This window comes from Coregonus clupeaformis, chromosome 13 (genome assembly GCF_020615455.1).
Source record: "Coregonus clupeaformis isolate EN_2021a chromosome 13, ASM2061545v1, whole genome shotgun sequence".
In the NCBI taxonomy this organism is placed as follows: domain Eukaryota; kingdom Metazoa; phylum Chordata; class Actinopteri; order Salmoniformes; family Salmonidae; genus Coregonus; species Coregonus clupeaformis.
The window spans coordinates 14,015,474-14,031,779 of record NC_059204.1 but is presented as its reverse complement, the minus strand read 5'-3'; the positions used below and the strand labels follow the sequence as shown (position 1 = coordinate 14,031,779).

Sequence of the window (16,306 nt, the reverse complement as noted above, 5' to 3'; positions counted from 1 at the left end):
TCAAATGCCTTTTCAAAGTCTGCTATGAATAGCAGGCCTGGTTTCCAAGATTTTTCATAGCGTTCTATTGTTTCCAGTACTTGCCTTATATTATCTCCAATTTATCATCCATGTAAAAAACCTGTCTGATTAGAATGAATAATGTCCGACAATACCTTTTTAATTCTATGCTTTATACATTTTGCTAGAATTTTTGCATCACAACACTGAAGTGTAAGGGGCCTCCAATTTTTTTAATGGACTGGATCTTTAGATTTCCCACTTGTATCCTGTTTCAGTAATAATGAAATCAGACCTTCTTCTTGAGTGTCTGATAGTCTACCATTTACAAAGGAGTGGTTAAAACATGCTAATAACGGTCCTCTGAGTATATCAAAAAGGTTTGGTATACCTCAACTGGTATGCCATCCAACCCTGGAGTTTTCCCGGACTTAGCCTTTAATTGCCTCCAGAAGTTCCTCCTCTGTAATTTCATCTTCACATGAGTCTTTCTTTATGGCTGTTAATTTTACATTATCAATATAAAAAAAATCCCTGCAATTAGCTTCAGTTAGAGGAGATGGAGGCGACTGAAACGAAAACATATGCTTAAAGTACTTTGCTTTCTCCTTAAAAATATAATTTGGTGAATCATGGGTGACTCCGTCATTTGTAACCAGTTTCAGTAAATTCTTTTTGGTAGCATTTCTACGTTGAAGATAAAAAAATAATTTGGTGCATTTTCCCCCATATTCCATCCAGTATAATATATTACACTTGATCTTTCTTGAATACGTTTCTTAATTTCTTTTTAGTTTTTCCTCCAATTTATTCTGAGCCTCTATGTTACAGTTTTTATTGCTATCTATCTGTTCTGTTAGACCTTCTATTTATTTTGTTAGTATGGACTCTTTTGACCTAAATTGCTTTTGTTTTCAAAATGAGTACTGAATTGCATGGCCTCTAAAGGCACATTTAAAAGTGTCCCATACAATAAGGGGATTTGCTGTACATATGTTATAACACCCGCCCACTTAACCCAGAAGCCAGCCGCACCAATGTGTCGGAGGAAACACCGTTCAACTGACGACGAGGTCAGCCTGCAGGCGCCCGGCCCGCCACAAGGAGTCACTAGAGCGCGATGAGCCAAGTAAAGCCCCCCCCGGCCAAACCCTCCCCTAACCCGGACGACGCTGGGCCAACTGTGTGCCGCCCTATGGGACTCCCGATCACGGCCGGTTGTGATACAGCCCGGGATCAAACCCGGGTCTATAGTGATGCCTCTAGCACTGCAATGCAGCGCCTTAGACCGCTGCGCCACTTGGAGGCTGAAATGGCTGGCTTTCTATGAAGCATGCTCCTCCTTCACTGTCTGGTGATATTAGGTGAGAATAGAGATTCACCGTTCAGTTTGAACCTACTATTAGAGCTTCACATCTAGGAAGCTGGGACTGGGAGCAGTGTATCACATTCAGTGGTACCTATGGGGGGCAAACACGTCTTTGGGCTTGATAGAATCATTTAACAGACAGTGACAATGACCAAAAACTGTTGGCTGAACTACAACAATCTTTGTCAGGTGGAATCGCATTATCTTACTGGCTTTATCAGACTCATTACCAATTCAGAGATTGCTACTTGGCTACCTGCCAAACTTTTTCGCTTTTTACTCTTAATAACTATTTAATCAAACTCTGTATTTAACAAGTTTACCAAGGTCTTAGTTTTGTCCTCACACTACTTTTTTTATTCAACTTTTTCACCCCGGACGCTTTATCTGGACATAGATCTGCAGGACATCCTCCGCCCCCCCAAAAAAAGCTAAGTAACATTATGCCTTGTCATTGCAGTTGCTGTACTCTTAATATACAGGAGAACTATCGCTTTATGGTGAGGATAGCAGAGTTGCAAGCTCAGCTTCAGACGCAATCGTTAGGCAAGTGCAATTTAAGTGTAGGAAAGGATGATACAGCGTCTGTGCCACCAGTAAATACAGGTAGTGTTAATCCCCCTGCACAGTCCCCGCTTCTAGAAAGAAATGCTTTCGCCATGCTCAACCGGTGTCGCTCATTCAGCCGATGGTCTCTCCTCCACCAGTTACGGGGTCTGAGCCACCGAAGCCTCCCACAATTAGCTCGGACAAATTGAAAACCCTAGTCATTAGCGATGCCATTACCCGCAATATTAGACTTAAAGAGTCATCCAGCGATCATACATTGTTTACCAGGGGGCAGGGCTACTGACGTAAAGGCTAATCTGAAGATGGTGCTGGCTGACTATATATGGCGAGTGTAGATGGAATAGGGATATTGTTATCCACATCGGCACTCACGATGTTAGGATGAAACAGTCAGAGGTCACCAAGTGCAACATAGCTTCAGTGTGTAATTTAGCTAGAAAGATGTGTTGGCATCGAGTAATTATCTCTGGCCCCCTCCCAGTTAGGGGGAGGGATGAGCTCTACAGCAGACTCGCACAAAGCAATCGCTGGTTGAAAACAAGTTGAAAAAAGTTTATCCCATTGAAACCGTGTCTGTGTCTCGATCTAGGTCAGGCAAAACTAAACATGCAATCTCACTGGAATTAAGACCTCCTCCATTCCTGTCATTACTGAAAGAGATTGTGATAATATCTCATCTCAAAATAGGACTACTTAATGTTACATCCCTCACTTCCAAGGCAGTCATAGTCAATGATCTAATCACAACCTTGATGTGATTGGCCTGACTGAAACATGGCTCAAGCCTGATGAATTTACTGTGTTAAATGAGGCCTTTCCTCCTGGTTACACTAGTGACCATATCCCCTGCACATCCCGCAAAGGCGGAGGTGTTGCTAACATTTACGACAGCAAATCTCAATTCACCCCCCCCCCCCCCCAAAAATAAAAAAATACTGTGTTTTCATCTTTTGGGCTTCTAGTCATGAAACCTATGCAGCCTACTCAATCACTTTTTATAGCTAGTGTTTACAGGCCTCCTGGGCCGTATACAGAGTTACTCACTGAGTTCCCTGAATATCTATCGGACCTTGTAGTCATGGCAGATAATATTCAAATTTTTGATGACATCAATAATCACATGGAAAAGTCCACAGACAAACTCCAAAAGGCTTTCGGAGCAATCATCGACTCGGTTTTGTCCAACATGTCTCCGGACCTACACATTGCCACAGTCATACACTGGATTTAGTTTTGTCTCGTGGAATAAATATTGTGGATCTAAATGTTCTTCCTCATAATCCTGGACTATCGGAACACCATTTTACTATGTTTGCAATCGCAACAAATAATCTGCCCAGACCCCAGCCAAGGATGAACAAAAGCAGCACTATAAATTCTCAGACAAACCAAAGATACCTAGATGCCCTTCCAGACTCCCTGCACCTACCCAAGGACGTCGGAGTATAAAAATCAGTTAACCACCTAACTGAGGATCTAAATTTAACCTTGCGTAATACCTTAGATGCAGTCGCACCTCTAAAAACAAAAAACATTTGTCACAAGAAATTAGCTCCCTGGTATACAGAAAATACCCAAGCCCTGAAGATAAAGCACTGCGTCACATCGTGCCAGGCTTTTTTGAGCTACACTTGACTTGAGTCACTGACGTGATCTTCCTGTCCGGTCTTGCGCCCCCCTCGGGCTAGTGCGGTGGAGGAGATCTTCGTGGGCTACACTCAGTCTGGTTTGTTGATATCCCTCTCGTGGTGTGGGGGCTGTGCTTTGGCAAAGTGGGTGGGGTTATATACTGCCTGCTTGCCGACTCCCCCTGTCTTAGCCTCCAGTATCTATGTTGCAATAGTCTATGTGCCGGAGGGCTAGGGTCTGTCTGTTCTATCTGGTGAAATTATCCCGTCTTATCTGGTGTCCTGTGTGTACTTAAGTACGCTCCCACTAATTCTCTCCCTCCCTCCCGGAGGACCTGAGCCCTAGGACCATGCCTCAGGACTACCTGGCCTGATGACTTCTGGCTGTCCCCAGTCCACCTGGTCGTGCTGCTGCTCCAGTTTAAACTGTTATGCCTGCACCTATGGAACCCTGACCTGTTACCTTGTCCCGGACCTGCTGTTTTCGACTCTCTCTGACTCTCTCTCTCGCTCGACCTCAATGCTTGGCTATGAAAAGCCAACTGACATTTACTCCTGAGGTGCTGACCTGTTGCACCTCTACAACCACTGATTATGTGGTTATCTATAAATGTTTTAACATCTTGAAGAACGATCTGTCCTTACTGGCCATGTAATCTTATAATCTCCATCCGACACTGCCAGAAGAGGACTGGCCCACCCCTCAGAGCCTGGTTCCTCTCTAGGTTTCTTCCTAGGTTCCTGCCTTTCTAGGGAGTTTAGGCTGGGTTTCTGTATAAGCACTTTGTGACATCTGCTGATGTAAAAAGGGCTTTATAAATACATTTGATTGATTGATGGAAAACAGTGATACATGTCATATGAGAATGACAGAAGCATAGAATTGCATATAGAATCATAGAATGTATAGGATTTGTTTGGACAGAAGTCAGTGTGGAAAGCTTGTTCTTTATCCAATTTTGAATGATGCAAAATATTTTTGTATTACCACTGTGAGATTGTGCTGCTTGGTGGAGCTCCTGGTGGAGAGCGAGAGTGGAGAGTCAATGCAGGATTCTGCCCACCATGATGCTACAGTATATTCCTGGTCTCGCTCCTGTGCTAACAAGTGAGACAATGCTGACCTCTACTGGACGCGGAGAAGAACTACATCAACATTCATCATCACATGCCAATCAGAGGGGATAAGAGTTATTACCAAGCTACTTCTGAGATGCTATAACAGGATTCAGAACATTCTGGTCCTCTTCCAGTGCTTGCAGATCTGTTTGTGAATCATGACCAATACATTTGATTAGATTTTTTTGTTGTTGATTTGAGTGTGTGTGTGTATGTGTGTGTGTGTGTGTGTGTGTGTGTATGCATCGTGATTCCTGTGTGTGTGAGTGCATCATGATCCGTGTGTGTGTGTGTATCGTGATTTTACTGTGTGTGTGTGTGTGTGTGTATATGCGTGTTCCATTTCGAGTAGCCCTAATCCTCTCTAGCACCACAACAACAGTGGAGCTCTGGGCTCCCCGGTGGTATTGCAGCACCTTCTGTGTGTCGCCTCAGCCTGCACAGGGAGGGAGCCATTGAGCCAGGCTCATATAATAAACCTCTCCTTTCACTATATGGAGATGCACTCAATAGAGGTAGGAGTCAGCAGAGGTGGGAATTAGGCATTATGTATAGCGGATTTATGATGTAATATACATTGGTAACAGTGCAGACGTGACTGGTGGAAATACCTCTCATGCTAACCATGTAGATTTGGTGTTTATTTTGCGACATAGATTTACATTTACATTTACGTCATTTAGCAGACGCTCTTATCCAGAGCGACTTACAATAAACATTTTGATATAAAGGTATTGGATTAGGTTAGAAGATTTGAATTACTCGCTGCTCGTGTTGCTTCCCTCCCATTCTCAGTTTAGAATGGATTCTGGATATCTTTGCATAGAGTCAACAGAAACTAATATCAGATTTTCTAAGGAGAAATGCTTAGTCAACAGAGTAAAACCCACCAGAAAAAATAGGCTAACTTGCCAAATCGCCAACTATTAACACAGGGTCTAGCTGTGCCCGCAAAGAGGAGACAACATAGCTTTTCTATTCATCTGCGCTGGGGGAATTTGCAGGGAATTTGCTTCCACCTGTCCAGGTCTTTCACATCAGGGGTGTCGTGAGCTTCCCAAAAAACAAAGATCTTTAGGACTAAGATAATCTTAAATCAAATACAATTGTATTTATCACATGCACCGAATACAACAGGTGTAGACCTTACCGTCAAATGCTTACTTACAAGCCCTTAACCAACAATGCAGTTCAAGAAATAGAGGGAAGAAAATATTTACTAAATAAAACTAAAGCATTTAAAAAAAAAACATAAAACAAAAAAACAAATATATATATACAATTATATAACAGTAACGAGGCTATATACAGGGGATACCGGTACCGAGTCAATGTGCGGGGGTAGATGTTAGTCGAGGTAATTTGTAAAGTGACTATGCATAGATAATAAACAGCGAGTTGCAGCAGTGTAAAAACAAGGGGGTCAATGTTAATTGTTCAGCAGTCTTATTGCTTGGAGGTAGAAGCTGTTAAGGAACCTTTTGGTCCGAGACTTGGCGCTCCGGTACCGCTTGCCATGTGGTAGCAGAGAGAACAGTCTGACTTGGGTGACTGGAGTCTTTGACAATTTTTTGGGCCTTCCTCTGACACCGCCTAGTATATAGGTCCTGGATGTCAGGAAGCTTGGCCCCAGTGATGTACTGGGCCGTACGCACTACCCTCTGTAGCGCCTTACGGTCAGATGCAGAGCAGTTGCCATACCAGGCGGTGATGCAACCAGTCAGGATGCTCTCGATGGTGCAGCTGTAGAACTTTTTGAGGATCTGGGGACCCATGCCAAATCTTTTCAGTCTCCTGAGGGGGAAAAGGTGTTGTCGTGCCTTCTTCACAACTGTCTTGGTGTGTTTGGACCATGAAAGGTCGTTGGTGATGTGGACACCAAGGAACTTGAAACTCTCAACCCGCTCCACTTCAGCCCTGTCAATGTTAATGGGGGCCTGTTCGGCCCTCCTTTTCCTATAGTCCACAATCAGCTCCTTTGTCTTGCTCACATTGAGGGAGAGGTTGTTGTCCTGGCACCACACTGCCAGGTCTCTGACCTCCTCCCTATAGGCTGTCTCATCGTTGTCGGTGATCAGGTCTACCACTGTTGTGTCGTCAGCAAACTTAAAATGGTGTTGAATTCGTGCTTGGCCACGCAGTCGTGGGTGAACAGGGAGTACAGGAGGGGACTAAGCACGCACCCCTGAGGGGCCCCAGTGTTGAGGATCAGCGTAGCAGAGGTGTTGTTGCCTACCCTTACCACCTGGGGGCGGCCCGTCAGGAAGTCCAGGATCCAGTTGCAGAGGAAGGTGTTTAGTCCCAGGGTCCTTAGCTTAGTGTTGAGCTTTGTGGGAACTATGATGTTGAACGCTGAGCTGTAGTCAATGAACAGCATTCTCACATAGGTGTTCCTTCTGTCCAGGTGGGAAAGGGCAGTGTGGAATGCGATTGAGATTGCGTCATCTGTGGATCTGTTGGGGCTGTATGCGAATTGGGAGTATGCGTGGTCCTCTGTAGCTCAGCTGGTAGAGCACGGCGCTTGTAACGCCAAGGTAGTGGGTTCGATCCCCGGGACCACCCATACGTAAAAATTTATGCACGCATGACTGTAAGTCGCTTTGGATAAAAGCGTCTGCTAAATGGCATATTATTATTATTATTATGATGGTGTTGATGTGAGCCATGACCAGCCTTTCAAAGCACTTCATGGCTACCGACGTGAGTGCTACGGGGCAGTAATCATTTAGGCAGGTTACCTTCACTTTCTTGGGCACAGGGACTATGGTGGTCTGTTTGAAACATGTAGGTATTACAGACTCGGTCAGGGAGAGGCTGAAAATGTCAGTGAAGACACTTGTCAGTTGGTCAACGCATGGTAATCCGCCTGGCCCCGCGGCTTTGTGAATGTTGACCTGTTTAAAGGTCTTGCTCACATCGGCTACGGAGAGCGTGATCACACAGTCGTCCGGAACAGCTGGTGCTCACATGCATGCTTCAGTGTTGCTTGCCTCGAAGCGAGCATAAAAGGCATTTAGCTCGTCTGGTAGGCTCGCGTCACTGGGCAGCTCGCGGCTGGGTTTCCCTTTGTAGTCCGTAATAGTTTTCAAGCCCTGCCACATCCGACGAGCTTCTGTATTGACGCTTTGCCTGTTTGATGGTTCGTCTGAGGGCATAGCGGGATTTCTTATAAGCGTCCGGATTAGGGTCCCGCTCCTTGAAAGCGGCAGCTTGGTAGGCAATGGAAGAACAATGATCTTAATGCTAAAGTTGATACTTTCGGGAGAAAATCACCCCAAACAGTTGAAAGAGAGGAGACAATGACACGAATGATCTGCTTGGCGTGTTGACACACTGGTGGTTTGTTGTGGCCGAGTATTGGTGCTAAACCGTGTTGTTGGAGGCTGGCATGCTAGTTGGCTGTGGCGTCATAGGATTCGGTGCCCTGGACGGTTTTCACGGAAGAATACTGTACCAAGTTAGCTAGCTGAATAAACTAAGTTAGTCTATTCCTAGAAAACATTGAACTGCTGTAGTTTACAACAATTATAGTTTCTGAGGTGGAAGTTGGGAGAGTTATATTTGAGTGTTTCAGTGAAACTTAAGTGAGGGAGGCCCCGCTCTCTCGCTTTCCCAGATGTTTAGTTCATTTCATTCCGATCTCCTTTGCATTATTGTAGCCATTTTCTGTAGCCTGTCAACTATGCGTCTGTCTATCCCTGTTCTCTCCTCTCCGCACAGGCTATACAAACGCCTCACACCGCGTGGCTGCTGCCACTCTAACCTGGTGGTCCCTGCGCGCACGACCCACGTGGAGTTCCAGGTCTCCGGCAGCCTCTGGAACTGCCGTTCTGCGGCCAACAAGGCAGAGTTCATCTCAGCCTACGCTACCCTCCAGTCCCTCGACTTCTTGGCGCTGACTGAAACATGGATTACCACTGAAAACACTGCTACTCCTACTGCTCTCTCCTCGTCTGACCATGTGTTCTCGCATACCCCGAGAGCATCTGGGCAGCGGGGTGGTGGCACAGGAATCCTCATCTCTCCCAAGTGGACATTCTCTTTTTCCCCCTGACCCATCTGTCTATCTCCTCATTTGAATTCCATGCTGTCACAGTCACTAGCCCATTCAAGCTTAACATCCTTATCATTTATCGCCCTCCAGGTTCCCTTGGAGAGTTCATCAATGAGCTTGAGGCCTTGATAAGTTCCTTTCCTGAGGATGGCTCACCCCTCACAGTTCTGGGTGACTTTAACCTCCCTACGTCTACCTTTGACTAATTTCTCTCTGCCTCCTTCTTTCCACTCCTCTCCTCTTTTGACCTCACCCTCTCCCCCTACTCACAAGGCAGGCAATACGCTTGACCTCATCTTTACTAGATGCTGTTCTTCTACTAATCTCACTGCAACTCCCCTCCATGTCTCCAACCACTACTTTGTATCCTTTTCTCTCTCGCTCTCCTCCAACACTACTCACTCTGCCCCTACTCAGATGATAATGCGCTGTCGCAACCTTCACTCTCTCCCGCTACTCTCTCCTCTTCATCCTATCATCTCTTCCCTCTGCTCAATCCTTATCCCTCCAATCTCCTGATTCTGCCTCCTCAACCCTCCTCTCCTCCCTTTCTGCATCCTTTGACTCTCTATGTCCCCTATCCTCCCGGCCGGCTCAGTCCTTCCCTCCAGCTCCATGGCTTGACCACTCATTGCGAGCTCACAGAACAGGGCTCCGGGCAGCCGAGCGGAAATGGAGGAAAACTAGACTCCCTGCGGACCTGGCATCTTTTCACTCCCTCCTCTCTACATTTTATTCCTCTGTTTCTGCTGCTAAAGCCACTTTCTACCACTCTAAATTCCAAGCATCAGCCTCTAACCCTAGGAAGCTCTTTGCCACCTTCTCCTCCCTGCTGAATCCTCCCCCCCTCTCTGTGGATGACTTCGTCAACCATTTTGAAAAGAAGGTTGACGACATCCGATCCTCGTTTGTTAAGTCAAATGACACTGCTGGTCCTGCTCACACTGCCCTACCCTATGCTTTGACTTCTTTCTCCCCTCTCTCTCCAGATGAAATCTTGCGACTTGTGACGGCCGGCCGCCAACAACCTGCCCGCTTGACCCTATCCCCTCCTCTCTTCTCCAGACCATTTCCGGAGACCTTCTCCCTTACCTCACCTCGCTCATCAACTCATCCTTGACCGCTGGCTATGTCCCTTCCGTCTTCAAGAGAGCGAGAGTTGCACCCCTTCTCAAAAAACCTACACTCGATCCCTCCGATGTCAACAACTACAGACCAGTATCCCTTCTTTCTTTTCTCTCCAAAACTCTTGAGCGTGCCGTTTTTAGCCAACTCTCCTGCTATCTCTCTCAGAATGACCTTCTTGATCCAAACCAGTCAGGTTTCAAGACTGGTCATTCAACTGAGACTGCTCTTCTCTGTGTCACGGAGGCTCTCCGCACTGCTAAAGCTAACTCTCTCTCCTCTGCTCTTGTCCTTCTAGACCTGTCTGCTGCCTTTGAACCATCAGATCCTCCTCTCCACCCTCTCCGAGTTGGGCATCTCCGGCGCGGCTCACTCTTGGATTGCGTCCTACCTGACAGGTCGCTCCTACCAAGTGGCGTGGCTGTCTCCGCGCCACGTGCTCTCACCACTGGTGTCCCCCAGGGCTCAGTTCTAGGCCCTCTCCTATTCTCGCTATACACCAAGTCACTTGGCTCTGTCATATCCTCACATGTCCTCTCCTATCATTGCTACGCAGACGACACACAACTAATCTTCTCATTTCCCCCTTCTGATAACTGCATGTCTGGCAGACATATCAGTGTGGATGACGGATCACCACCTCAAGCTGAACCTCGGCAAGACGGAGCCGCTCTTCCTCCCGGGGAAGGACTGCCCGTTCCATGATCTCGCCATCACGGTTGACAACTCCGTTGTGTCCTCCTCCCAGAGTGCAAAGAGCCTTGGCGAGACCCTGGACAACACCCTGTCGTTCTCCGCTAACATCAAGGCGGTGACCCGATCCTGTAGGTTCATGCTCTACAACATTCGGAGAGTACGACCCTGCCTTACACAGGAAGCGGCACAGGTCCTAATCCAGGCACTTGTCATCTCCCGTCTGGATTACTGCAACTCGCTGTTGGCTGGGCTCCCTGCCTGTGCCATTAAACCCCTACAACTCATCCAGAATGCCGCAGCCCGTCTGGTGTTCAACCTTCCCAAGTTCTCTCACGTCACCCCGCTCCTCCGCACACTCCACTGGCTTCCAGTTGAAGCTCGCATCTGCTACAAGACCATGGTGCTTGCCTACGGAGCTGTGAGGGCATTGCGTTCATCCACCTCTGGCCTGCTGGCCCCCCTACCTCTGCGGAAGCACAGTTCCCGCTCAGCCCAGTCAAAACTGTTCGCTGCTCTGGCACCCCAATGGTGGAACAAGCTCCCTCACGACGCCAGGACAGCAAAGTCACTCACCACCTTCCGGAGACACTTGAAACCCCACCTCTTTAAGGAATACCTGGGATAGGATAAAGTAATCCTTCTACCCCCCCCCCCCTTACCCCCACAAAAAATAAATAAAAATAAATAAAATATTGTAAAGTGGTTATCCCACTGGCTATAAGGTGAATGCACCAATTTGTAAGTCGCTCTGGATAAGAGTGTCTGCTAAATGACGTAAATGTAAATGTAATGTTATACTTATGAGCATACGCCTATCACAACCACGTAATACCACTGGCTAAATGAAAAAAATTGGAATTCCAAAACAAAATCGAGCTACAAGAAAATTCACAACCACCATGAATAGCCTAATATCACCAGCATCCTCACCACATATAGCCTATTCCACCAGCGTACACCACATTAAACAAAGAGGTGGAGTCAAATGACCACTGTCTTCATGAACTGTGTCATCAGCAAAGACTAAGACTAGGCTATACACTCAAAACAACACCGTTTTCATTGCAATATCAATATAGCGTATCACAACCAAGGTAGGAACCTTAGCCACCACCACAGCACACCAGACCAGAGGGTCCAACATTTTTGGAAAACATAGCAGCACCACAGTGCCCTGCTAAGTGTCTGATTACCTGGATGGTGCCAAAGTCCACGTTCTCGTAGTGGAAGTGGGCGCACTCAGCCAGCTTGGGGAAGTGGCCTTTGGTGAAGGACAGTCTGAAAGACAGAGACAGACTGTGGTTAGGACGAAGGCCTAAGGGTCTGATGGATAATGAAGAGAGTAAAGGAAGGGGGGGTGGAGAAGAAGAAAACATAGTACAAGAGAGGGGAGGAAAAGATAGAGGGTGGAAGTGGGCAAAAATAGATAAAATCCGGTAGAAAGGGCAAAACTGAAGGAGAGCGGGAGAGAGAGACATGTGAGAGACACAGATAAGAGTGAGAGGTAGAGACAGAGAGAGATGTAGAGCGATAGCTGAAGAGAGAAAAAGGTTGAAAGAGAGAACAGGGTGGGAGCCGAGAGAGACAGCAAAATGGAGAGAAAAAGGTTGATAGAGAGAGAGAACAGAGAAGATAAAAAGTTGGAGAGAGAGCGGTCGAAGAGTGAGTGAGTGAGAGTGAGAGGAAATCAAAGTAGAGAGAGAGATGTGTAGCAGATGTGAGGAGTTAAGGCAGTATCAGAAGGCTCGCGGCAGGGTAAGTCTACTCGGTCAGTTGGTCCACTGACTTCTTGACATTCTTGACCTTCATGCTGGCCGTGCTGCTGCAGGAGCGCAGGAGGGGCTCGGCGCTCAGCTCGGGAACCTCGGCACTCCGCGCCTGCATGTCGGAAAGGAAACAGACACACTTGTCAATACATGACCTGTGACTTCACCTCTGACAAACAACTCCATATGAGTTGACCTGCATGCGAGAGAAACCTAAGGACAACGCAAATCAAAGCAAAACTGTTCAAAGAAACAATTCCAGGATGTAGTGACTGTTGTCAAAGCAGCTACTTAATATTTGTTGTTGTATTTTTCATGTTAATTGGACAGAGACAGTGAAAGAGTGGAAGAAAGCTTAGGAGAGTGTATTAGAAGGGCAGTCGGTTGGATTCAAACCCACCAACGGCTAGACCACCCCAGGCCCCTACTAGCTACGTTTGACCCAACATGGTGAAGTTTGACCCCTGACAGAGTCTAATCTGTGACCGAGTGAGGTTAAAACGCACTTGACAACATTAAATCAAGTCATCCTGTGTGGCTAAAGTCAACAAGAGAAAATAAAAATACTAAGCTGAGAGAGAGAGAAAAGAGAAACACTAAGCTGAGAGAGAGAGAGAGAGAGAGAGAGAGAGAGAGACCTAAAGAGCAGGAACCCAGACTTCATCAAAGAATTTGGAAATACAGACATTGTCATCCTACAAGAAACATGGTATAGAGGAGACAGACCCACTGGTTGCCCTCTAGGTTACAGAGAGCTGGAAGTCCCATCCACCAAACTACTAGGAGTGAAACAAGGACGAGACCTAACCCACTCTATTAAATTAGTCAAAACAGAAACATTTTACATCTGGCTAGAAATTAATAAGGAAATGATCTCAACAGAGAAACATTTCCTCATGTGTGCTACCTATATCCCCCCAATAGAATCCCCATACTTTAACGATGACAGCTTCTCCATCCTAGAGAGGGAGATCAACCATTTCCAGGCCCTGGGACATGTACTAGTCTGTGGTGACCTAAATGCCAGAACTGGACAAGACCTGACATTCTCAGCACACATGGCGACAAACACCTACCTGGAAGTGACAGTATTCCCTCCCAAATATGCCCCCCTAGACACAACTATGACAAAACAACCAACAAAAATGGGTCACAACTCCTGCAGCTCTGTTGCACGCTGGGTCTGTACATAGTCAATGGTAGACTTCGAGGAGACTCCTATGGTAGGTACACCTACAGCTCATCCCTTGGCAGTAGTACTGTAGATTACTTTATCACTGACCTCAACCCAGTCTCTCAAAGTGTTCACAGTCAGCCCACTAACACCCCTATCAGATCACAGCAAAATCAGTCTACCTGAACAGAGCAATACTCAATCATGAGACATCAAAGCCAAATAAACTGCACAATATTAAGAAATGCTATAGATGGAAGGAAAGTAGTCTAGAAACCTACCAAAAAAACAATTAGGCAACAACAAATTCAATCCATTTCAGACAACTTCCTGGACAAAACATGTCACTGTAATAGTGAAGGTGTAAACTTGGCAGTAGTCTCCTGTAGCTCAGTTGGTAGAGCATGGCGCTTGCAACGCCAGGGTTGTGGGTTCGATTCCCACGGGGGGCCAGTATGAAAAATGTATGCACTCACTAAGTCGCTCTGGATAAGAGTGTCTGCTAAATGACTAAAATGTAAAAATGTAGAAAGCCTAAACAGTATATTTGACATTTCAGCTTCCCTATCAAATCTAAAAATGTCAAGCAGACAACTTAAGAAAATGAAAAACAATGACAAATGGTTTGATGAAAAATGCAAAAACCTAAGAAAGAAATTGAGAAACCTATCCAACCAAAAACCCAGAAAACCTGAGTCTACGCCTTCACTATGGTGAATCACTAAAACAATACAGAAATTCATAACGGAAAAAGAAGGAAGATCTTCTGCACAGATTCTGTCAGACCTGATAATGATGTTCCAAAAAAGGTCCAGTTGTCAGGACCACAAATACAAATTCCATCTAGACACTGTTGCCCTAGAGCACACAAAAACCTATACATACCTTTGCCTAAACATCAGCGCCACAGGTAACTTCCACAAAGCTGTGAACGATCTGAGAGACAAGGCAAGAAGGGCATTCTATGCCATCAAAAGGAACATAAAATTTGACATACCAATTAGGATCTGGCAAAAAATACTTGAATCAGTTATAGAACCCATTGCCCTTTATGGTTGTGAGGTCTGGGGTCCGCTCACCAACCAAGAATTCACAAAATGGGAAAAACACCAAATTGAGACTCTGCATGCAGAATTCTGCAAAAATATCCTCTGTGTACAACATAAAACACCAAATAATGCATGCAGAGCAGAACTAGGCCGATACCTGCTAATGATCAAAATCCAGAAAAGAGCAGGTAAATTCTACAACCACCTAAAAGGAAGCGATTACCAAACCTTCCATAACAAAGCCATCACCTACAGAGAGATTAATCTGGAGAAGAGTTCCCTAAGCAAGCTGGTCATGGGGCTCTGTTCACAAACACAAACAGACCCCACAGAGCCCCAGGACAGCAACACAATTAGACCTAACCAAATCATGAGAAAACATATTGACATATTGGAAAGAATTAACAAAAAAACAGAGCAAACTAGAATTATATTTGGCCCTAAACAGAGAGTACACAGTGGCAGAATACCTGAACACTGTGACTGACCCAAATTAAGGAAACATTTGACTATGTACAGACTCAGTGAGCATGGCCTTGCTATTGAGAAAGGCCGCCGTAGAAGACAGGCTATGTGCACACTGGCCACAAAATTAGGTGGAAACTGAGCTGCACTTCCTAACCTCCTGCCAAATGTATGACCATATTAGAAACACATATTTCCCTCAGATTACACAGACCCACAAAGAATTCGAAAACAAATCCAATTTTGATAAACTCCCATATCTATTGGGTGAAATACCACAGTGTGCAATCACAGCAGCAAGATTTGTGACCTGTTGACACAAGAAAAGAGCAACCAGAGAAGAACAAACACTGTTGTAAAATACAACCCATATCTATTTATTTTCCCTTTTGTAGTTTAACTATTTGCACATCACTACAACACTGTATATATACATAATATGACATTTGAAATGTCTTTATTCTTTTGGAACTTTTGTGTAAAGTTTACTGTTAATTTTTTATTGTTTATTTAACTTTTGTTTATTATCTATTTCACCTGCTTTGGCAATGTAAACATATGTTTCCCATGCCAATAGAGCCCCTTGAATTGAATTGAGAGAGAAAAGAGAAACCAGAGAGATAGTAAGGAAAGTAAAGAATGAAAGAGAACAGCAGAAAATTGTGGAGTGGGGAGAGAGAGAGCAAGAGAAGACAGGATGAGATGTGGAGAAGTTAAGTCTCTTTCTAGCTGGTTGCAGACAAAGACCGGGAAGGTGATAAGCAGATGATTGCCAATGAGGTCAGAGACAGGAGCCAGGTGAGCCGGTGTACAGATAGATGTCAGGCCTGCACTAGCTGTGAATGGGAATGTAGAACAGCTTAGCCTGTGTGCCAGTCTCTTTCTATTCTTTCTGCTTTAGCCGACTCCATTGTTATTGATGTTTGGCATCCAAGCAGGCTATTAAGAACTACTAGGAGCTGAGAAACACTGGTAGCAACCTCTTCAGTGCTTCCCCAAGGGGAGAGATGCTTATCAAGTCTAGCTAAAACATTCTCAGAGGTTCAGTAAAATATTCAACAATGTCTTGAAGAAGGCGAGGTCTCTTCAAGGCTTGCTAAATAAAATAATACAGGGCAGGCATTGCCAAATTCAACTTGGGTTGTTGGATATTATTCACAGTAGCCTATGTCGCATTAAGTAACGATTAATGTGAAGTATTCTGCTTATGTATCGCATTTTCACATTTAGGCGTTATCCACATATATTTATTGACTAACTACTGGTAAATGAGTTAGTCAATAACATGCAG

The 16,306-nt window shown here is 45.4% G+C and overlaps 1 protein-coding gene across 2 annotated transcripts in view; it reads right to left on the bottom strand.

The window, feature by feature from the left end:
• Positions 1-16,306, bottom strand: part of LOC121579324 (rho GTPase-activating protein 32-like) — a 266,001-nt gene that overhangs the window by 103,482 nt on the left and 146,213 nt on the right. For both annotated transcript variants that reach the window (XM_045224241.1, XM_045224242.1), the window contains 2 exons: positions 12,348-12,439; positions 11,755-11,839 (listed from right to left, as the gene is read on the bottom strand). In XM_045224241.1, coding sequence (XP_045080176.1) covers positions 11,755-11,839; positions 12,348-12,439 — 177 coding nt within the window. The remainder of the gene's footprint in view (positions 1-11,754; positions 11,840-12,347; positions 12,440-16,306) is intronic.